The sequence below is a fragment of the Triplophysa dalaica genome, chromosome 20, assembly GCF_015846415.1.
Source record: "Triplophysa dalaica isolate WHDGS20190420 chromosome 20, ASM1584641v1, whole genome shotgun sequence".
In the NCBI taxonomy this organism is placed as follows: domain Eukaryota; kingdom Metazoa; phylum Chordata; class Actinopteri; order Cypriniformes; family Nemacheilidae; genus Triplophysa; species Triplophysa dalaica.
This window is the reverse complement of record NC_079561.1, coordinates 9,821,999-9,846,063: the sequence shown is the minus strand read 5'-3', so window position 1 is coordinate 9,846,063 and position 24,065 is coordinate 9,821,999. Positions and strand designations below refer to the sequence as shown.

The window sequence follows — 24,065 nt, the reverse complement described above, 5'->3', positions numbered from 1 at the left end:
GTACCTGAATAGTTACTTAGCTGAAGAATAACCTCTAGCAGCAGTGTTTCAATTTAATACAGTGTTCACTAAATCTAAATTTTGTCAACTGTGTTTTGCACTTAACATTCTTGATGTGCTTTGTAACCAATACTTCTATAGCATATGCAAAACAATCAGGCTCTTGGAAAGATAGCGATATCAAATGTTTCGGTTAGCTGGTTTGTCTTGCTAAACGTGTTACGATAAGACGATGATAGCATGACGTCCCTGCTGATAATCAAGTATAGAGTTTTGGGGGATAAAAAATATTATTTAATACAATGTGAAGCATCTGACATTCAGAAGCTTACAATTTGATCTCTGCAATATCTATAAATCACATAATTGAATGTCAATGTAAGCAGGAATACTTGACAATGTACAGTAGAAAACAATGTCACATGACTTTATAACATTATAATGCAATAATATTAGTACTCAAAAAGGGCTGACATTCTTTAACAGACCCCTTAATGCACATACAAAAAATGTATACCTGTGCACTGCAAAATAAAACATGAAAGCACACGGAGCACATTTGTCACCTTGATACAATCAATCCACTGTTCCTGATGACACCAATATTTTGCCTTTGGTACCTCACATCAGTGGACACAAACATCTAGTAAATCAGCATGTAAGTGTGGTTCTTATATACTTTCTAAACATTCGCAGACAAAATAGAGGGTTAATAATAGTTCTCTGCAAAACGAAATGGCTAAAATACAATAAATTCTGCTCAGCAAGTCGCAAATCACAGAAATCTCTCTTCGCAACGAAGTGTTTCATTTTGGCAAGGAGTCATCCTTAAATGTCAACAACCTCATTACCACAGCCTATTTAATGCCAAGTCTTTGATAGGTAAACCAAACAAAAGGATGATGAAAAGGATGTTTGAGTGTCAGTCATTGAGTATAAATAGTTAAGGAAAGGGAAAGCGTCCATTTTGTTCCCCACATAATGCAAGCATAGAGATGCCGATTCATGTTCACTTGGGATCCTCGATGGTGCCTTTGCTGAGATCTGTCATTTTGGGGTACTTTACTTTCTTCTGATCCAACTCGTTCTGAGCCCACAGCAGCAGTTTGAGGAGTTTGGCAAGTTTAGGTGTTGACTCCCTGTTTTCGTAGTCCAGCACCGCCTGGTTTACTTCACTCCACACCTGTTATGGAGGACCACAGAATCAATTACATTTGAAAAGATATCTTTATGGTAAAACTTGCGACAGGCTGTAGTTAAATTTCTTTAAAAAACTGTAGGCTAGAAATGGGGTTTTCCACTAGAGGGGGCAATCTGCCTAGTCTCTAAAATCATTTGACCTTTACACACCTTTCGGTTAGACGTACACGGTGTACATTCTGCACAAAGGAGTTTTTATTAAAATCATACAGATGGAGTGGTCCAAATAAGTTAAAAACCCCTGGGCTAGAATGATTCGTTTTTTCTTCCATTTGATGCAAAGTGTTACCTTCTGTCTCTGCATCATGTTAAGAAGGTCACCGAAGGGAGACTCCTCTGGGTTGTCAAATGCTAGAAGAGCGAGGGTCCGCTCCATCTCTGTCAGACACTCTCGGCTTTCCTCTCCCTGTTCAGCTAGCTGCGTCTGTGCAAACTCTAGCGCAGCCTCGGTTTCCCGCAGGCGTATCAGCTCGATCAGGTGTTGTTGCTGCGGGAGGAAAGCATACAACCTTTACTTTTTACTTAGTAATACCTTCCTCTAGTCTGTATGGCTGAATCACAGAAGAATGTCAATATACTGTGTAAATGGTCTGAATATATTATAAGGTAAACCGTGACTATACAAAATAAAAGTCCAAAAACTAACAACCATAGATATTTTAATCATTGATTATGTAAATAATATTCAAAAGATACAAATTAGTCTCAATAGAAAACTCCAAAATGTGTTCTCCATTACCTGAAGATGAAAGTACAGGTAGCGGTTAGTGTCCAGTAGCTCGGGGTGAAGACTGTTGATCAGCGCTATTGCCTCTTGTATCTGTCCTTTTAAGACCATCTCCCGAATCTTTATCCTCTCATCCAAAGAATCCAGATCAACACTTGGCTCAATGCCTGATTCCATCCTGAATTTCTCAGCTGCCTCTTTAAACCCCTCTAAAAAAATAAAGTATAAAATTAATTTACAGACAGTTAATAATAAAATAAATAAGTTTGGCTGACTGCATACCTGTCACCAAATAATTCATAATGAGTCGATTCATGTCTGCCCGCTGAATGTGAACATTATTGAGCTTTTCCATCCACTCCTCCCGTGTTATGTCCTCTGGCTTTTCAGCATAACTCATCATGAAGTGTTCTGCATTGACAAAGAACATGCAAAGATTTCTGTCATTCGATATACATTATACAACTTTCCAACCACGGGTCAGTCCAACTTGCAAGCTAAATAAACTTAAAAGTTGAATCAATTATTTTGTCCATCTTCCCTTTTATTTAATATAATTAAATAAACAGTAGTAGTAAGTTGAATGTAAATGACACGCTTAATGAAAACAACTTTACCAGTTTGTAGGTACATTATTTTTATCTTGTCAATGACAAGCACATTGGTAAAATAAGCAATGGCAAAAATAAACATGCTAACAACAACCTTTGAGAAAAAACAAATCAAGAACGTATTGGAAGCCCAAACACGATTACATTAGCGTTTACGATTACCGGAAGCTCTAATTATAAAGGCCTGTATCATAACATTGAAGCCTGTGTCGATGGAAAGAAGACCATAACGGATTTCATACGTAACAACAATTTTAAATGAGAAATAAATAAACACCGATAGTCTCTGAGCCTTCATGCAGGATGACTCGTTATCCATACCCATGAAAACGTTTCCGATTATACGAAAAATGTTCATTTTACCTGAATGTGTACACTTTCCCTGCTAGCAGCTCGGGGAGAAAGGCCGTAACCAACTCTCGCGATATTTAAAGAAACTTGAGATTTCAACCACGGCTCATTTGGATTGGCTGGCGTTTATTAAAACGTTTTGATACACGTAAAACAACAACAATCATAAATGCGTATCCAAACTGTTCCTTAATATTTATTATGAATTATTTCCAAGTATATATAATGTATTGTGTTGTCGCCTGCCCTTTCCGTATATTTGCGTTATTCTATTTTTGACGATAAAACACAGCATACCATCGATGAAATCCCTTTACGTCCAAAAATGTATCCGTTTATTTGATTCTTTTTCTGACAAATTTCTGATTAAGGAAACGGCGTCCCTCGTTGAGTATCCGCCCATTTTCCTTTTCGCGATCGGTTGTGACGTCACCGCACGACTCATTGAGCACTGAGCAGGGACGGTCCTCCTCGTGATCAACGCAGACTGACATACGTATCTGATCACCGGAGTTTGATTTACTCCCATTTGAAGGCCGTCTATAGATAAAGAAAATCGTCCACGAAGAGCCGACGATCTGCCCTCCTACCTTGCGTTTCTCCTTTAGAAGGTAAGAACCATCTCAGTCGACGTAGTAAGACATAAATCCTATCTGGGCGTCTCAATCCTGCTCTATGTGCACGCGGGATTACTGTAGTAAGGTTTTTTTCTGCTCGGCTCTGACCGGCGATCTAGCGAACCAATATGGATGCTGAGCGCTAAACGATAAGATTAAAGGATCTACTTCTCTGTCAACAATGAGGTTTGACCTCCATCAGTTTTGAAACTCTTATCATCGTGCTGTCACTAACGCTTGCGGTTATTTGTTGCACATGTAATGCTGCTGAATCGCAAACAATGGTGTGTTTGCTAATCCTCTGATCCTCATGAGAAAGACGCTGCTGCTGTCGCTGGCTGCTGTTCTGTATCTTGACAGAAAAACAACTGATGTGCTCTACACTAAAAGTCTCTTTATAAACATCAACTAAGACTTTAAGGTTTAAAGGTCTCTTGATATGGAAGCATAGGCTGGAAACCTGTCATTTTTTAATGAACAGTGTTTTATCGTCTTAATAAATTGATCTATGATTTGTTTTACCTTTAGATGCTTTATTGACGTGCGGCCTACACTTCCTTTTATTTGTGTTTTGGCACATGACCACCTTTCTCCACTCACAATTTCTTAGAGGTCAATGTGCAAAGTGGCTACATACTAGGAAATTTGTCTTATTTTGAGACAGTGGAACAATTTTGCATTATTGAAGGGTGTATGTTGATTTCTTAATTTACTGACCGCTTGTCATATGAATTACTTTCTTCCATGATAACAAAAAGAAAAGAACGAGGAAGCTACGGCAGGAAGTTTTGTAATACCGTGAAAGCGAATGGGGTCTGAGGTTTTCACATTGTGCCAAGCATCTCTTTTTTTTGTTACCCAAAACCAGTGTTGGGTAAGTTACTCTGAAAAAGTAATTAATTACTAGTTACTCATTACATATTCAATAGTGTAATTGGATTACTGTCCATATTACTCTGTCCAAAAAGTATTTAGTTACTCATTACTTATTACTTTCTGTATCCTACATCAACCTTGATTAGTTAAGTGATTCAAGGATAGACATGAAACTGCTTATTGAATTCATTCAAATAAATAATATTATTAACCAAAGTATTACAAATGTGAGAATTATACATTAAAGCACAGATTTTAAAATAAGACTTTTAATTTTGATGTCAATTACACTATTGCACACGCATATATTTCACAAAATATTTAGTTTAATTACATCAAAAGTAACTGTAATTAAATTACAGAAAACATATGACACCCAACACTGCCCAAAACATAGGAATGTAAGTCATAGCCATAGGGTTTTGTGTTGTAACATAAAAAATTCTGTTACTCACTGATGACACAATTTTTGGATGAGCTTTTGTTGTTTAATTTGTTTTGGTATCTGCTGGTATACGTTCTCCAGAAATGACTTGCCATCAACTGTTTTTTCATATTTCATTGGCTTAGTGTCATTGCATTTATACCACCACCTTATTTTGTTGTTGTTATTAGCAGTTGTTTACTTTATCAAATCTCAGGATTCATTTGTTCCTACCCACTGTTCCACAATACAGCAGAACTCTGATTCTCACTCTCTCATAGAACTCCGGTCCATTTTATTCAGAAACAGGCATTCTGAAAGTACCTATGAGCTCCATTAGTTTATTAACTTGACAGAACAAGTTTTTCCCCCCACAGCTTTGCAGAGATTCTTAAAGGTTTTGTTTGGTCAGTATTCCAGTCAGACAAACTAGTCTATGGCATGGATTAGAAGTCTCACCATACAGTGAGAATCTCACTACAAATTCAGCTTTATGCATTTGTAGTTTGTTAGTCCATCCAGTGTGATGCATTCATTGTATTTGAAGCTTAAATATCAAAGTTACTAAGCCATGAGATATAGAAATACAGTATTCAAAATGACTCCACTGAAGCTGAGAGATGCAAGAACCAAATGTTAAAGGTTCAATCAACACCTTGTTAAAATTTGAACTCTAGTCTGAGTAGATTTACACCGGGATGCGGAACTTTGAGTTTTTTATTCAGAAAAATTGATTTGACTTAGTTCTATCAACTCTAGGCTTACCTTGAGTTAGGCACTTGCACCACGAGTACGACAAGCTATGATCAATGGAGCTCAGATATTACGATTTACCATGGCAACAGCACCAAAAAAGCAAGCGCTTGAGAGCAAGGCACACTTTCTGATGAAAATGTCATAAGTTTAAATGAATACATAGATAAATGTACCAATAAACAAAAGAACGTGCTCTGATGTAATACCTGGCCACGATGGCTGATGTTACTGATCTAATTTGATATATATAGTTCACTGTAAAGAAAAATGGTACAGTTTTAATAAAAATGGACATGTAAATGACAAAATGCCACTCGGGTCCTGCATGAATTAATGCAGCCTCTTCACATACAGGGTCCTCTATAAAAGCACATATGCCATTTTAGTCACTGAGATGGTCTCTGTGTGATCAAAATGTGTGCCATCACTGCCATGAAAGGAGATCGAAAGAAACTCTGGGTTCCCAAAGCCTGCTCCCGGCCAGGTTAGAGTATGTTACTATGGTTACTGACTCTGAGTATTAGTTACCTCTGTTTTAGAAACCAGCTTTACCGGGTTCGACTTACCTTGCTTTCTGAAACGGAAAACCCAGAGTTTCCGTCATTCAGGGTTAATATGCTCAGATTTTTCTCTAAACCTCCTTTCTGAAACGGGCCCCTGCTTTTATTTTAGCCTGCCTATATAGATTAAATAAAGCTAGCTTTTTATATATATTAACTTTTTGTATGGTTGTGCATTGGTTGCTGTAAATGAATTACTAGGCTCTTTAAAAGAAGTACTTTGATTTGGGAAACCAACACATGAGCTCAGTTCACACGATATATGGGCCAATGTACTGTGTTGCACTATGTTTAACACATGTCACGCTGTCTGATCTGACTGGCATGCATTTTAACAGCCAGAATGAAGCTTTATCAACAATGACACGCTTTCTGTATCATCGGAGTAGTGCTATATGCCTCTTATGACTGCTACTTACAAATATTCTTATTGCAATACTGTAGTTTCATCATAGCTTTTATTAATATAATAATAATAATTTCATTCATGTCATTTGGTTGGCCATAATCGGAGTGACTTCAGTAGACACATTCAACTTCTTAAATAACTTAAAACTGTTGAATAAAGACTAAAGTTCTACGTATTCCCCAGTCATATAGCTAATAATACATTTGATCAAAGGAACAAACAAGCATGCATATATCTGATGTGTGTCTGTGGCAACCATTGTGCGTGTGTGTTTACATTACATGCATGTCACAACCTTTATGTATTTGTCAATGCTCGACAGAATCTCTCCAAACATGCCCCTCTCCAAACATGCCATTTCATCCCTCCACAAACAGACCAAAACAGCATCGCTTCACCTGCTGAACCAGATGGAGAAAAGATGAAAAACGTGTGACGTTTGTTTGGACACAAACAGAGAGAGCAAGAGGAGAACTCTATACAACACAAACGTATATAGGAAACACTTGTTGTTAGCACTCAATGATATTTAGTCATCACTGGAGACTTTCACCAACGCCTTAAGTGCATGTGGCCGGTAAAGATTTAGCCAGGCCATATGGTGGTGTAGAAAGTAAAAAACATGGAGGAGGGGAGGGGGGGCGGAGATGGATGTAGTGTTATGGTAAGACTGCATTGCAGAGATATCCTACTCATCAAAACCTGACTGGAATCAAGTCTGACAAAACATTGAAGCAATAGATCCATGTGCTTATGGGCAGAATCGCACACTTCCGTAACTTACATTTTAGAAATTTGGCTGACGATTAATTGTCTAATAAATCATTGCGATTGTGATGATTAATTGTCTGTTTTGGAACTTTGACATTTAATTCTCATACATTTTTCATTTGGCTTTGAAATGACCGTATTGTTCTGAACTTAAGACTTTTTTCCATGGAAATACATTGAGATAAAGGCATCATAGATTCAAGGTGTAGGCTTTTACGTGTCAATAATACAACCACCAAATACTTGTACATTTACTAAATTGATCTGGGGTGCTGCGGATAAACAGACAAACTGAGGTAAACGTTTGACCCATTGAGAGTCATTTTATGGATAAAAAAATGAAAGAAATAAAGCATTTAAAGAGAATCTATCTGAAGACTCCATGAATCGCGTTACACAAGTTTTTTTTTTTTTACTTTCATTGGCGCAGCTCTCTCTCTCAATGGCTTTGCCTAACACCGTGTCTACACCGGACGCGACCGGCGCGACACGACAAAAGACAGTAGAAACGAATTCGAATCCATTATAATATATAATAAGGGGTTATTATAATAAGGGGTTATATGGCACGAAAGCGTGTTTTTCTGATTCTTTGGTGTGTTATAATTTGGCCATGCATGTGTTATACACGTAAAATTGCTAAAATTAAAGAAACCATCTTTTGTTCCATCTAAAAACGAAATGTGAACCCAGACCTGCCTGAAATGCTTCTTGTAACCACACCCCCACAAATCTACGTCAGTTTGTGGAAGCATTTGACTAAGACCACCCAAATGTAGAATCACAGAAATGTATAATCCGAATGATCAAGTTTGTGCAGCACATTTCACCGACTATTGCTTTACTAACGTGGGAGAGAGATTAAGACCGGCTATGTGCTAAAGCTTTGGTTAAAAAGTTGGGCCATTCCAACCATTCCAAATCAGACTCGCAACCTGTAAAAAGACTTTGTTACGGACTAACGCGAGTTTGTCATGTGTTTATGTTCTGCATTTGTAGATATGTGCACAATGTGAAAAAAAGACAACAAAAGTCCTAATAATCCGTAATAATGTTCCAACTAGAAGCAATAAATGTTGTGTTTATAATGGGGTTTATTGTCTTTGTGGAGTCGCGACGAGAAGTGGCGTAACACTGGTTGATCAAGAAGGGCCAACTCGGTCGCGTCATTTATTATGTTACCATTCCATGCTGTAATGTGAGCTTGTTTCTATCTCACACAAACTCTGTATGATATAGTTGTTTGTTTATAGTCTTTATAACGTCGTATATAAAAGGAAAAACAATAAGCTATAGTTTTTAACTATTTAACATAATTTTTTAAAATAAAACCTTACCAATCACATCCTGCCCAAGTCGCACTGGTAAAGTTGATGCGTCTGCTTGATTCTCCTTATGTGAGAAACTTAGGGGTGGTGTTTGATAACTCCCTAAAGTTTGAAAAACATATCAGTTCTGTCATTGGTACCAGTTTCTTTCAACTTTGATTATTAGCAAAAATCAAACCAAAACTATCTGAAAAATCTGTAGACATGGCCATACAATGCTTTCATCACTACGAGACTCAATTATTGCAACTTGCTTTATTGTGGTATCTCAAAATCACTACTCTGGCGTTTACAAATGGTTCAAAACGCCGCAGTTCGATTTCTGAAAGGTTGCTAAAATTCTCTCATGTCTTCTAAGAGACCTTCATTGTTTACTTATTGAATTTAAAATCCTTTTATTTGTGTATAAATCCATAAACCATCAAGCTCCCAATTATTTGTCAACTCTACTTCTCCCTTATCGCCTCTCTCACAGTTTAAGATCAGAAGACCATCTCTTACTCATAGTCACCAGAATACGGTTGAAGGGCCGTGGTGATAGAGCAATTTCAGTAGCAGGTCCCATTTTATGGAATAATCTCCCTTACTATATTCGAACTTCCTCCTCTCTGACATGGTTTAAATCAAACCTTAAAACATATCTTTTTAAAAGGGCTTTTAATTTATTGTAATATCTTACCCTGCCTTGATGTTTTTGAATTTGCTTTGCATGGTAATTTATGAATGTTTTCTTTATATTTATTGTTGTATCCTTTTAATCCTTATTTTATTATTTTGTTGTAACGCACTTTTATTTGGCTTTACTGGCGTTTTTAAACCTGCTATAGAAATAAACTAAACTGAACCTAATGTGATTTCTCTATTTTCTTTATATTAACCCACTGTCTCTAATAAAGCTACACACTGCACTCATTCCTTTTCTTGTAATTGGGCCATTGTATAAGATATTTCTTCATTTGAATCCTATCTTTCCAAATTTTCTGTCCAAACATACCGTGCCATCTGTAAAAAATGATCATCTCTTTTACGGACGCCACGTGACCTGTAAATGCGACAAAAACTCTTTTCATTGCAAAATATGAATTCCCTATAAAGACTTTCACTTTTTGCGATATATGGGACTTTTCCCCTGGCATGTCAGGCGTATTTTCAATTTGCAATTTGAAATTTGGCAGTGGAAACGTTGCTATAGTTTAGGCCAGGGGTTTTCATAACAATAATGACAATAGCGTTGATATTTTAACATTAGATAGTTTGGTATTGCAGCTTAAATTTCATTTATTGTATTTGGGGAAAATAAAAATTATTCTACTTACAGAGGATGAATGTGTATTTTATTTCCATTTAAAATTATTTTGGTGGGTCTCAAGATAGATTATACCTGTTTAGGTTGATCCTGGAACGAAAAAGGTTGGGAATCGCTGGTTTAGGCTATTAGAGACGCAATGAAATCAAATTTGAAAATCATATTTTATATGGAATATTGTGGTATTTTATATAGGTAACTTGTCTGTACACGCCGTTATTTTTTTTATTCATGTGCACTCATAATCCTGAATCAAAAACCTCTTTTCCCGTCAAAACGACCTCTCTTCAATTAAGGTCATGAGGAAGGGTGCCTAAATGACTGCAAACTGCCATTCAAATCTGCCTCCATTTTCTTAGTTTCCAACGATCCAATCAGTTCTTGATTGACGCAAGCCAGTCCCGCTACACATGTTTTTCCCATTTCAAAAGCCGTTTCACTCAGACATATGTCATGCAGATAAGAAGACATCGCTTTCTCCATTCAGTGTATCAAATCTCGATGGCTGTTAGTGAATCAAACCTCAAGGAATTATGGGAGTGTGTGAGCCTCCTGTTTAAAGAAGCACACAGGGTTTGAGAAGGGACAAAAATAACCGTTCACTTATTCAGACGCTCCGCTAATACTAATCTGCTAATACTCACTGACAAGCTGCACGATTAGCCTGGAGTGAAGGCAAAACTCTCTCGGGAACCTCGTGGGATGAAGAGGACAAAATTGAAGTCTACACTTAAAGGGATTTGGTCCTTCAAACTAATTTTTTTGCCCTTTTCTTACTCCTGGCATCCATTTTGTGTGGAGGTGTCTTTACCTGAATTAATGTGGATTAATAGGTTGATTAACTTTGCTGCACACACTAGGTCCTTACTTCGGATCCTCCCTGTGTATATAATAGTATCACCCTCCTCTTTCCTTATACTCGCCACGTACACAAACCTATACACAACAATAAACTCTCACGCTGTAGGACCAGTTGTATTTTTTTGCGTCATTCTTGTGTAGTTGATAGTGAAATCATTTACAATATGTGTATGCATTGTATGTTGCAATCACAATGCATTCAGGCAATTTCTTCTGAAAATTGACATTGTTTCTAGCCTGAAGCTAAACCCATTACCTTGCAATTCCTTATAACTCAACTATCAGGTTCATGCAGTTTACAAAAAACTTCTAAAAAACATCACAAACTTCTCCCCTTTTGCACAACAATTTGTGGGCAGGGTTGTCAGGCAATGAATCATGCTTCTCAAATATACTGAGATGAATAAGGAACCAGGCATTTTGACATACTATTAAACGGATAGTTCACCCCAAAATTAAGGAAAAAAAGTTTTTCTTTGGCATCATGATCATGAAGCACCTTTATTTTTAAGAGTGTATGCCTGCATACTAGTATAAACATGCAGAAACTAGGATGACGCTACACAGCAAATTGTGCCACACCCAAAAAGAAACCCAGCATCTCTCCCATCCTCATAATATAATGTTTCAATAGAGTGCTTGTAGATTATTTCTAATAACAAGCCAAAGAAACTGAGAAGAACTGTTACTCGGCTGAACTTGTCTCGTCAAGATATTTAATTTAGACTGCCACACTAAACTCAACCACTAGATGTCAATGTACCATATGGTTTCTTTTAATGCGACTTAACTAAGGATCTATTCAGCAACAAATTGTTTATTTAATAAAATAAACATGCAACAAAATTCAACAGATTGGTTCTTTAATACAATTAGGGTATCGTAAATTAATAATAAATATAAATAGTTATATTATTAGACACTAGCCAAACAAAGACCGGAATTTAACTGCAGTGCTGGCACATGCGTTCGATGCAGCGGTCTATAGATCAGTCTATATATAACAGCAAATAGCAAATGTGTGTAAATGTAACCATATGTAGCGCTCCAAACAGGAGTGACATCATATTCTGCTGTGTGAACAGAGCTACAGGGGTACAGAAAGCATTTATAACATCTTTTTTTCTCTTTATTTTTTCTTTTAGACAGAGTTGGTGGTTGAGAGGCGTGAGGGGAGTGTGAGTGCGTGTGTGTGTGAGACTAATGGCGGAACAACAGAGACAGCGTGCACTTTCCACATCAGGAGAGTCACTATACCAGGTCTTGGGAGTTGAGAAGAACACAGCACAAGACGACATTAAAAAATCTTACAGGTGATTGAGACATTTTGGATGTTGATCAATCATCTTGTTCCAACATTGATCATGGATAAAATAGTCTGAATCTATTCATTGTTGATTTTATTTCTTCCTTATTACCAATTGAAACATTATAGCCTGTATATATACTGTATATCACTACATATACAATTTGAAGTGTCCGGCTATCGTGAATTTCCAGTTTAATCCACAAGAGGGTGACAGACCTTTAGGCTCCTTGCCTTCATTTAACAAGAAGAGTTTCTTCTCTTTTGGTTTGCAGGAAACTAGCTCTAAAATTCCACCCAGACAAGAATCCCGACAACCCAGAAGCGGCGGATAAGTTTAAAGAAATAAACAACGCTCATACAATTTTGTCGGATCCCACCAAGCGCAACATCTACGACAAATATGGATCTCTCGGCCTCTACGTGGCAGAACAGTTCGGAGAGGAGAATGTGAACACATACTTTGTATTGTCCAGCTGGTGGGCCAAGGTATAATATTAACACACACACACAGTTCCAAACACCAAACGTGTGTATTTAACATTCAGGTCTTTCATAGATTTTTTTTTTTTGTCTTTCGACAGGCCTTGTTTATATTCTGTGGTGTGGCCACTGGCTGTTACTTCTGCTGCTGTCTTTGCTGCTGCTGTAACTGCTGCTGTGGGAAATGTAAACCTCATCCTCCTCACACAGACGAGCCTGAATTTTACGTGTCACCTGAAGATTTAGAGGCTCAGATGCAGTCTGATGAGAGAGGTGAGACTCTTTAACATACATTACATGTAATGAACATCACAAAAAGAATCCTGCTCCCTTGTCCGACCCCATTTGTTCCTGATTCAAATGTTTGTTTCCTGTAGATGGCAGCAGCCCCATTGTGATGCAGCCCTCCTCAGCCACCGAGACCACTCAGCTGACCTCAGACTCGCACCACACCACCTACCGGACAGATGCCAGCTATTAAAGTAACCTCCCTCTGTCGTTCTCTCTCTCACACGCACGGGACCACCATGCCACAAGAGGGCACTGTGGAGAATGAGTGTTGAGGTAGAGACAGACAGGGGAAATAAAGATTTGGCTAGAAGGGATACAGCTACAGCATTTTGCATTTGGATGCAAAATCTCGCCAATAAATTACAGTAGCTAATGCCTACCCTAAACTTACAAAAAACTCTTGTCGGCATGATAAAAATGAGGCAGTATTGAAGTGCGCATGCCCAGAGGAGGTAGATGTATCTCTTCTAGCCAAAACCAAAATAAAGGGCAGTTGTGCAGATCTTCTGCTGTATGATTGAAAATGCTTCACTTTACAGGGCGAGACGCAAGTTTTATTTTATTTTAATTTGCCTTTTACCTCTATCAACCCCAAACCCACTGTTACAATATAATCCCCACATCTACACACAAGACATTTGGTGTCATTACAGTCTTCCTGCTGTGATCTTTCAAAAATGACTGTGTATATGTTGGAATGGCTCTTTATCTGTAAGACAAGTTGACTAATGACTTGCATTAGATTTAAGACGTAAATTAGCAAAATGTTTAATAATAATTTGAACAATCACTTAATCTTGCCATCTCTATGTTGTTGTTTAGGTAACTATCGTTTAGAAGAAATACGTGTTCATATTTTAAGCTTTTAGTTTAGATTATCTTAAACTGGTATTATTAGAAGACCTAAAGCAACAGTTCACATAAACATGAAAATTATGTCATCATTGATTTACTCTCAAGCTGTTAGAAATCTGTATACATGTCTTTGTTCTGATGAATACGGACAAGAATTCTTCTAACTAAACAGTTCTTGGCCACCATTGACCGCCACAGTTGGAAAAATTGCTTTAAACTTTTATTTGGTCTGTTGAACACAAAATAAAATATTTTGGAGAATGGGGAAAAGCAAACCTTTCTGGGGCAATTTTGACTACCATTGTAATTTTTTCTACAATGGCAGTCAATGGGGGCCAAGAAGTGTTTGGTTACAAGCATTTTTCCAAATATCTTTCTGTGTTCATCAGAACAAAAAAATGTATAGAGGTTTAAAACAACTTGAGGGGCCGTAAGTGATTTTTATTTTGGGGTGAACTGTCCCTTTAAAAACGTAACACTAGGGGTTGTCACACATACTAACTTGTATGTCGTTCATGCCTTTGATGGGATCTTGGCACAAACCTCCTAAACTCATCATAAACATGCTGTCTGTTTTAACATTCCATTAATGTCTGAAGAGTGTTGGGTGGATTTCATGTTAAAACAAACATCTACAAATGTTTGAATATTTTCATATATTTAATTTCAAGGTCACGTAGCCTGTGAATTTCTTTCCCTGTGGTTTGCAGTGTCATGTGCTGTATGTTTTTGTGAAACATTGTCTGAGTGAATGTCATCCAGTAGGCATATACAGTTCAGTTGGATCTCTGTCTAGCTGTGTTTAATGTGTGTGACGGTTTGGTAAAAATGGTGATACACACACAGCATGTTTGTCACACTTTTGAAAAGCCCATATTTATACAGTGGGATTTAATGAGCCTTGGAGGATTGTGGGAAAAGTGATACATATGTACAAACAATGGCTTTCCATCAATAGATTTTTATAGCTTCAGATTTGGTTAGTCATTTTTAAACAATGTTCCTCCTGAGAAAACACTTTGTTTTTTAAACGTGGAAGTTGACATTCTTGCTGAGTGTACTACCAGTGTGCTGTATTTTGGTTTGGTTGTAACTGCACCCATAGTTTGACCTTTTTGCCTCGTGCCAGTAATTTAATCGGGTGAACAGGATATTTTACTCATTTTTACCCCAGTATTATTGCTTTTTCTGCCAGAAAATATAATCTCGACATCCAATTACATCAAATGGCTTCCTAGTAGTAAATGTTGTTTTAAATGTGTATTCAGCCCCATTTTGCTGAAACGTTGCAGTACACTGAAACATTGTAGACCGTGTATACTATGTGACTGCACTGAAAGAACATTGAGCTCTAAACTTCCTGTCTGTGTCATCTGTATTTTGTGTTTAAGTATCGCTCACCTCTTTATGCTGTATTAGTTGTGTAGCTCTAAATGTTTCCGCATGTATGTGCGTTTGAAAGGGGATGTGCAGAAAACGTAAATGTTTATTTAGTTTCACATTGTGTATATGTGGATATTTCATAGATATCTAAATATTTCTTTTAGACTTTTTTTATTTAATTTATGATCTAAACAACAGGGAGATTTGTTAGTGATCAAGTTGCTGCTTGTTTGAACTGCTTCATAACATGTTTATAACATTATTATTAACATAATCGTTTCTGTCTCTGATTTAAAATACTACACTGGTTCTTTCAGGCAGACATTTGTTTCAACTTCTTTCATGATTATCAGTGTTGAAACATTGCTCAGACTTCCTCCATATCCAGAAATGTTTGATGGAATGTGAAGTCTGTCAACGCATTGAAACAAAATCATGCCAGATCTACATGTTCTCTGAAATTAACGTAATATTAGTCTAAAAACCGTGATGAGAACAATATTTCATTTATTGTCCAGTTTTTAATAAATGATGTGAAAAATACATGTAAGTGAATATGGCTATTATGCAGAATGTCTTTTGCACATTCTGGGTAAATAGTCTGATGTTGTCGTAGCATGAATTTACTGTCTGAGAAAAGTAACATGGATAGTTGATCTGAATCACAGTTGAACAATAAATGTTGAGAAAGCGAAATATTGTGATGTTCGTGTGTTTGTTTACAAAAAGATGAAATCCAAATAAGTACTTTTATATGCACCAAGGGAAGCAAAAGTACAGAGAAAAGGTGAAATGAAATATAAACTAAAAAATGTCAAAACATTTTGCTATTGTAATAAAAATAGAATAAGTAGAAGTACTTTATTAGCACTCATGTAAAGTACTGTAGCTTAATTGTTAGTGAATCACGTAACACAAACATCATTAGTTTGAGCCCCAAGTAATACACAAACTAAAATGCACAAAACTTTGTTGCACAGGCATTAATAAAGAAAAATATTAAAGCACCTTTCCTCTGGTGGCTGTCCTGAGATTGTAGACATGAATTATTGGAGTAACAGGATCCATAGCATCATCTCTGTTTCCCAGCATTCCAGTGGCTGCCCGATATGGGCACAGCTGATTAAAAGGGGGAAGTCCCCGAGAGCCAACAAGAAACCAGACACCTTCCCTTTCTGGCACACACACACATACACGTATATTTCCAGCCACAAACTAACAACGCTTCAGAGGGCCCACTGCCCAGATTAAGCACGGCCAGATCCACCGCCCTGTGCTTCAAGAGATTAAAAAATCATATCAGAAAACAGTAAGGCGAGACGGCACAGAGATATGAGGACGGTCAGAACTGATCAACAAATCCTAGTGGCTTTACATCTTACCCTTTCATTTCTGCAGTAAGGGTTTGGGCCGTGAGGGCACACAGTCATGTCTCTTCCGCTGGATATGTGCTCTGATCGCAGGGACTCGTTGGGGACTCTTAAGAAACAACTCATTTGTCCCATCTGTCTGGAGGTGTTCACAAAACCAGTGGTCATGCTGCCCTGCCTCCATAACCTTTGTCGCAAATGTGCCAACGAGTTGTACCAGGTGTGTATTTGCCGGTTGTTTTGTTCTCGGATGAAGATTGCTTATTTGTAGATGTAAAAACGTTTTAATAACGTTACATTAAGGTCTTTCAGTTAAAACCTCAATTGACATTTTAGGTCTTCATAAAAACACTATTTTTTTGTTTGTCTGCACATGCACAGGTGTCAGTTTTAAACTATTATCTGGATGGAGTTTTAAAACCCCTTCATCGTTAATAGCATGCTGTCCTTTCAAGAACACACTGGAAAGTGTAACTTTTATGAACCCATGTTTACTTCCAAGCAAATAGAGTGTCGTGTATTTTAGGAAATGCTTGGACTGATGTATAAGCTCTGTATATGTCAAGTGGCTAATACAACAAAATGATTGGGAATATCCAGAGGCACCTAAAAATTTGAAGGTTTCATGGAAGAAGTGCATCCGCAAGTAGATGCGCAAGTCCAGATGCCCTTGGAGACTTAACCACACGAAGTTCACCTTCCAGAGTGAATGCGATTTGACTTTTGCAGCTCAAGCTGGGAAAACATTAATTCTGAATATGGTCTGTGCACCATTGGTGTATACATGGCATTTCAGTACACAAATGATTATCTTCAGTAGCTAGGAGATTGTTCTGGATGAGCCAGTAATTGTTGATCTGATTATCAATCCACCCATAAATGCGTACTACTATTTTAGGACACCCAGTGAGACCCTGTCTCAGACTCTTCTCTTCCCAATCTCTGTTTAATGTTGCCTGTACCTTGTCAACACTGTATAAAAACTCAGAATTCAGAAATACAGAATTTTTAAGTATTTTTGAAATACTTCAAAATTTGAAGTATTTCGGTACTTCGATAAACCGTTCGAAAAAACGGTTTACCGTTTGAAAAACGGTAAACCGTGTAATTTTACAGGGATTTTTCTTATTTCACTTTATTTTAATTCTGGCACCCTATCTGTGCCCAGCTGCCTAAAAAATTCTGAACAAAATTTAAAATTACAGAAAAAGACAGCAAATTTACAAGAAAAACGTGGAAAAATATTTAATATATATCCTTATATCCTGTAATATTACAGGAAAAAACGCTCCAGCTGACAGTAACTTCAATTTTTTTACAGGATTTTGTTTTACAGTGAATTATATTGAAAGTGATTTTTAGATCAATCTAGTGGGCCTTGTGTAATGTACCCTTACTTGTTTACAGAAGGGTCTGAGGGTAAACATGTTGCCAAACACACAGGCTAAGAAACAGATGTATGCAACATATCATCCTTTAACCCGATTCAGAACCAAAAGTACCATATTCTGGGGAAGACAGCATTTCTTTAGAGAAAACAGTGAAGTACAAATTAGTTGATGTTGACTGGTTATCAGGGCACATTTTATCCAACCTTACTAGAATATTTGTTAAACTTCTTAGTGGTAAGTTTGACTGCTTTCAAATCTCAGTGAACACACATACAAATACAGTTTGAACAGCATGCTGAGTAAGATTTGTAGCCGTCTCTCTTAAAGGTTGGTGTTGGACGCTTCTGCTGCCCTTCCTGTCGTCATGAGGTCGTCCTGGATCGCCACGGAGTTTATGGACTGCAGCGCAATTTACTTGTTGAGAACATCATTGATGTTTACAAGCAGGAGTCTGCAAGGTGAGATCAGGAGAGCGTTGTTTGTCAACTAAAATGATTGAAATGGCTTTTTTTAATCTCTTTACCTTAAGAATATATTTATGGACAAGGCTGTAAACAACAAATAAACTTAGTCTGTAATTGTCTATTAGAACAATTTGATTTGTCCTCTTTAAATAAAGTGTCCTGTTGTAAATCAACGTGTCTGCAGCTCCAGGCCTCCACCGAAGCCTCTTGCGCAGCCGACTTGTGAGGAACATGACGATGAGAAGCTTAATATTTATTGCATCACGTGTCAGGTGCCCACCTGCTCTCTCTGCAAGGTGTTTGGCGCACACAAGAACTGCCAAGTCACTCCTCTATCTGATGTCTATGGGCAACAGAAAGTAAGATCCTGAAGATAGTTGTGACCCTGGACTACATAACTTCTTATCGGTCAATTTTTCCAAAATTTGATTCATTGATGTATGGTTTGTCAGGATAGGACAATATTTACATTATGGAAATTTACAAAGTATCTTCATGGAACATGATCTTTACTAAATATCCTAATGATTTTTGGCATAAATTAAAAATCTTTAATTTTACCCATGCTACTTAAGACTGGTTTTGTGGACCAGGGTCACATTTGCATTGTCAAGTTAATCTTCACATCTTTTACCATTTAGAATAATCTTACATTAGTGTAAATTTTTTATTTTTGTAGACTGAACTCAATGATGGAGTAGCCATCTTGGTGTCCACAAATGACCGTGTCCAAGCTTTTATTAATGAGCTGGAGGAAATCTGCAGGAACATAGAGGTTTGGGTGGACATTACTGTACATATATCATGTATATATATATATATATATATATATATATATATATATATGCATTTGTCATTCAAATGTGAAGTATTGTTGGCTATTTTCCTCTAACAGGAGAACAGCAGGATCCAAAAGCAGATTCTATGTGAGAAGTTTGACAGCATGAGGGCTATTCTGGACGAACGTCGTAAGATCATGACTCAACAAATAAGCTATGAGGAGAAGGAAAAGACTGGCTGGACCCAATCTTTAGTGCAAACATACACTAGCCATCTAGACACAAACTCAAAACTGGTACAGGCAGCACTTAAAGCTATTGAAGAGCCAGAGATGGCATCTTTTGTGCAGGTACCACAAACTTGGTGACAAGTCTATATTCTCTTATATTTAGTTTTAATATTTCTCTTTTTTTATTTGTTTTTCTTTCTTATAGCCCTCAAAAGATCTAATTGAGAAGTAAGTAACTCAACATATTTAAGAAATGTTTCTTTAATAAAAAAAATTCTACATTGTTCAGCATTTTTTGTGGAAGAAACACTTAATTGTCATAACTTGCATCTAACGTTCAACAGTATCTTTCATTTAAAGGAGACATCATACGACCACTTTCAACAAGTTGGTATGATTTATTAGGGTCTTCATGAAATGTCTGGAACATATTTTGCTTAAAAACATTCAATTGCTATGTAAACAAAACCCTTGTTTGCCTCTTCAAAAACGGCTCTGTGCACAGCAACCCATTTTGGTGCATGTCTACTTAAATGATAATGAGTTACAGTGCCCCCCACCCCCTTTCCGTCCGGCTTGTCAACACAACACACGTGAAGTACTGCCATGGCAATGGTTTAGCTAAATTCTGTTTCCTGAATTCCTCTGCGGTTAGTTTTGTGTTAAAAATCTCAAATCATTCGTCTGGAGACAAACAAGTGCTCACGTTGTGCATGTATGCTTGCCTAAATCCACGGATTGCACACCTGGGATCTCAACGGAATAACGTGGATGTAAGCGCTTGTCGTTGACAAGTTATAACGTTAACTGTTACTCACACAACGTTAAAACATAACTTGTAAGCTGTGAATGATTTTTCACCCTAAGCGCGAATGATTAGAGACGTTTAAAACTAAACTAACCTGCAATGTTCGCCCCTGTTCATTAGCAAAACAAACAGCTAGCTGAGGTTTCTGAGGGATTTTTTCACTTAAAATAAAATAAATCCACTGTTTGGACTCTGTTTTCCACGAACATTAGACATTGCATCACGTACACCGCTGTCGCTTGTGAAAACAACAATTGCGGAGCGCGGTGGGTGGAACTGTGTAGAATAAGGGGCAGTTACATTATAATAAAATCCGCTTTACACATCACAACCGGAGCGAAAACTGATCAATTTTCAAACGCACACCAAAACTTCTTATTTTTCAAGTTTTATGGGTTGCTAGATGCACCCGGGACCTGATTATAGTACTTAAACACAGAAAAAGTGGGGTTTTCATATGATGTCTCCTTTAATCTGAAGGGTTTGTAAAGCCTCCACATGCTTCACTCTGGAGACCCTGGAACCTGGATATGAAAATATGGACCACTACAAGGTGGACTTTAGAGAAGAGGAGCGAGTGCTCCATCAGCTAGATTTCATTAAGTGTGAGCATCAGACACTCGGTTTCTTAGCTTTTCTGATCAATCAAAAATGCTGTTATTCTTATTAAGCCAGAATCTTTCAAGTTAATGCTGGTAACATTACAGTTGAAGAGGAAGTGGAGGAGACGCCCGATGAACCAGAACCAGAACCCGAGTGTGAACCTGCACCAGTGCCAACCCCAGAACCTGATCCTGAACTAGACCAGGATCTAAAATTAGAGGACTCAGACATGAGAAACCATATCCAAGAAACAACTGAGAATACATGGGAACAAGCAGACATCTGTTCAGATGTCAAAAAGGAGCCTGTGTGTGAGAGGCATGGGTTTAGCACCCAGCAGGTACATTCATATCACTAATAATGATAATTTGCAATTGTGCTGACTGAAAAGATTCACTACACTCTTAAAATAAAGTTGCTTGAAAGGTTTTTCACAGTGATACCATAGAAGAACCAGATTTGGTTCCACAAAGAACCATTCAGTCAAAGGTTCTTTAAAGAATAATTTCTATTCTTACATTTTTATAATCGGAAGAACCTTTTTATCGCCACAAATATCCTTTTGTGAAACAGAAAGCTTCTTCAGATGTTCATGGTTCTTTATGAAACCATTTAGACAAAAAAGTTATTCTATGGCAACATGAGGCACCTTTACTTTTAAGAGTGTAGTTAAATTGAGCCAATAAATTGACAGATTTCCAATGATTTATTTAATTTATGAACATCCTCATTTTATTCATCCAACAGTATTTATATTGTTTTATCATTACCCTGAAGAGCCAGGCAGATTTATCTTATGAGGAGCATGATGCTGGTGATCTGGGAATCCATAGCTCACCAGCAGAAGCAGGTGAAGAGGCCATATTCCAACCTAAATTAGTCAAACAGTTGGCAGGTGATAAACTCAAGTCTAGCAAAATCCATCAAGGTATCAAAGGAGCCTGAAAATAAAACCCGGCCCATGAGAGAACCAGACATTCAATCTGAACTCCCTCGGTTCCCCCCTTTCCCATAAAGTAACGGCTTCACTCACATAACCTCTGAGAACCAAGCCAGTCAGCTAGAAGGATGCTCTCTGGATAATGCTGGAGGTTATTCATTGGTAGAGTTAGTGGAAGCCTCTGTAGACGAGGGTGGAATGATTTATTTATCATTACAGGCGGGGTTAGTCAGCAGTTCATGGTTGCAACATCCCCAGCTTGACCATCCTCAGCCACCCTCTGCTGATCTGCTTCACTAAGTCACCAGCATCATGGTCATCATTGCCATTCATTGAAACCTCGGTTTCATTTTTATTCATTTTTATTAAGTCTTAGGTGATCTCCTGTAAATTTCTATTGAAATATCAGTGTTTGCGTGTCTTCATTTCCATCTTTCCCCAGGCTGTCACCCTCATCTTTTACTTCCTGTGCTTTCTGGTCATCCTACAGCGAGTGTGGGGAAGCATTCAGTGTCTCATTTGTTTATAGTGGCGGTGAGGAGGCACAGTCACCAGGTACCAGCACAATCCTAATAAAGCTGAACCAGTGTTTTCAACATCCTGCCATGTTTCTCAACTGATTCTTTGCTCAGCTTATCCATTATTTATATGATTGTTTGGGGGTAACATGCGTCATCTAAAAAATGATATCATTTTAACTGGAACTGCTGTTTTACACTCTGCTTGTTTAATGTGAAAAGACAAACTTTAATTATGATGAGGAAGGTACCTTAAGCTTAGCAAAACTGGATTTATTATTATGTACTGTAGAGCTTTTTGATCCATTTTAACTTAGTCTCCCCACATCAACAGAAGTACTATTTCATTTCGAGCAGCCAGACCCCTGGTGGGTCCAAGGTTTGTTTTTATTAATTCTTTAAAAATCTCTGCTTACTTTGTGGTCATCTCTACCAAATCTCTCCAGACTGTGACCTCTGCTCTAAAAGGACAGCAGCCTCCTGCGGTCACCAGTGAGTCTATGCATCTCAGCTTCTCTTTCTGCTGGCTCAACGCTCTCGCCAAAAGGAAGTGACCGCTCAGCTCAAAGCAGGAATGTCTTGCTATCATCCTGTTCTGTATGCTATCTCATCCATTTCCTGACGCAAACCCTGTGTGATCCATTTTAATGAAGCACATCTCAATAATGTCTATTTTGTCTTCTATTGACTTACAGTGTCAATGATAATTCTACAGAACCATCGGTATAATATATATAATATAAGTCAAAGATAAGATCAGTATCCCTCCCCTCACCCCCTCTAGATTAGTACACCATCCCAATTCTACATTGACTTCTTAGATTTGGTTGTCATGAGATAGATGGCTAATGTAACATTTAGTGTTTTAAAGTGATGTTGTATTAGATACATTATAGACAACTTTATAAGACGTAATTCTGATCCAGAAGAAAATTTTGAACAAAACAAAACACAACCAACAAAACATAAACAACTGAATCAAAATGTTAAATAAATCTCTTTAAGGTTTAAAATAAAAAATAAATACAACTGTAACTGGATGCCTCTTGACCAGTGTTTACATTTTGCGAAGTGATCTATAAGACTCCAGCAGTTTGATTCTTGGTTAGTTATGCTTTGTGAAAGAGAAGAGTTTTTGGCTAAATAAATTAAAACAAACTAACGTTATCTTTTCTGTCTTCATTTTTCTAATTCATTGTCATTTACAGATTTTACAGTCATTAATGTTTCTTTCGACATTTATCAGTTTCCTTTATTAAAGTTTTAAATTTGATTTTGTAAATGAAAAATCCTTAAATATGCCTACATGGCAGTTATTATCCAGAATAGATCAAACCCTGCACAATAAAAGCTATGCTTAGTTTGGCCTATAACCGTTAAATGTTTTATGACAATTTTTGAATGAGTCCATTTTTTACTATTATGGCATGCTTTTGTTGAGTATAATATATGTTACATGTATAAGGATATTTTCTTTTAATTTCTTTACTTTTGCCAGTTTTTTTATTGAATAACAACATTATGAGCAATACCTGTAGTGTATATAAAAACAGAGAAATATTAGAAAAAAAGTTTTTTGCTATATGGAGATGGTGGTCTAGTAGTGGGTTAAACCACTGAACTGGTAAATCAAATGTTGCTGGTTCGATCCCAGCAGCCACCACCAGTGTGTCCTTGAGCAAGACACTTTACTCCATGTTGCTCCAGGGGGATTGTCCCTGTAATAAGTGCACTGTAAGTCGTCTGCCAAATGCCTAAATGTAAATGTAAATGCTAGGGGGAATAAGCTAAGTATACAATCTTTAAATTGATTCTTCACTTAAAAATGAAAATTCACTCACCTCCGC

General features: G+C 37.3%; 3 protein-coding genes across 4 annotated transcripts; 2 read left to right on the top strand and 1 right to left on the bottom strand.

The window, feature by feature from the left end:
• Positions 1-401: 401 nt before the first annotated feature.
• Positions 402-3,304, bottom strand: gid8b (GID complex subunit 8 homolog b (S. cerevisiae)). 2 transcript variants are annotated; one of them, XM_056732276.1, is made up of 5 exons: positions 3,187-3,304; positions 2,210-2,338; positions 1,940-2,136; positions 1,490-1,687; positions 402-1,183 (listed from the first exon to the last, which is right to left on the bottom strand). In XM_056732276.1, exons 2-5 carry the CDS (start codon positions 2,328-2,330, stop codon positions 1,010-1,012), a joined length of 690 nt encoding a protein of 229 aa, XP_056588254.1. In that variant the 5' UTR covers positions 2,331-2,338; positions 3,187-3,304; the 3' UTR covers positions 402-1,009. The 2 variants fall into 2 exon arrangements, with proteins under 2 accessions (XP_056588254.1, XP_056588253.1); XM_056732275.1 differs by lacking the exon at positions 3,187-3,304 and adding an exon at positions 2,902-3,037.
• A 39-nt stretch (positions 3,305-3,343) lies between these two features.
• Positions 3,344-15,811, top strand: dnajc5ab (DnaJ (Hsp40) homolog, subfamily C, member 5ab). The gene is made up of 5 exons (XM_056732287.1): positions 3,344-3,500; positions 11,943-12,110; positions 12,379-12,592; positions 12,688-12,859; positions 12,964-15,811. The coding sequence occupies exons 2-5, from the start codon at positions 12,001-12,003 to the stop codon at positions 13,065-13,067; spliced, it is 600 nt and encodes a 199-aa protein (XP_056588265.1). The 5' UTR covers positions 3,344-3,500; positions 11,943-12,000; the 3' UTR covers positions 13,068-15,811.
• A 526-nt stretch (positions 15,812-16,337) lies between these two features.
• On the top strand, positions 16,338-23,380 carry trim101 (tripartite motif containing 101). The gene is made up of 10 exons (XM_056732250.1): positions 16,338-16,705; positions 18,189-18,334; positions 18,525-18,699; positions 19,020-19,115; positions 19,236-19,469; positions 19,555-19,577; positions 20,638-20,762; positions 20,865-21,100; positions 22,143-22,255; positions 22,665-23,380. Exons 1-9 carry the CDS (start codon positions 16,544-16,546, stop codon positions 22,227-22,229), a joined length of 1,284 nt encoding a protein of 427 aa, XP_056588228.1. The 5' UTR covers positions 16,338-16,543; the 3' UTR covers positions 22,230-22,255; positions 22,665-23,380.
• The last annotated feature ends 685 nt before the right edge of the window (positions 23,381-24,065 follow it).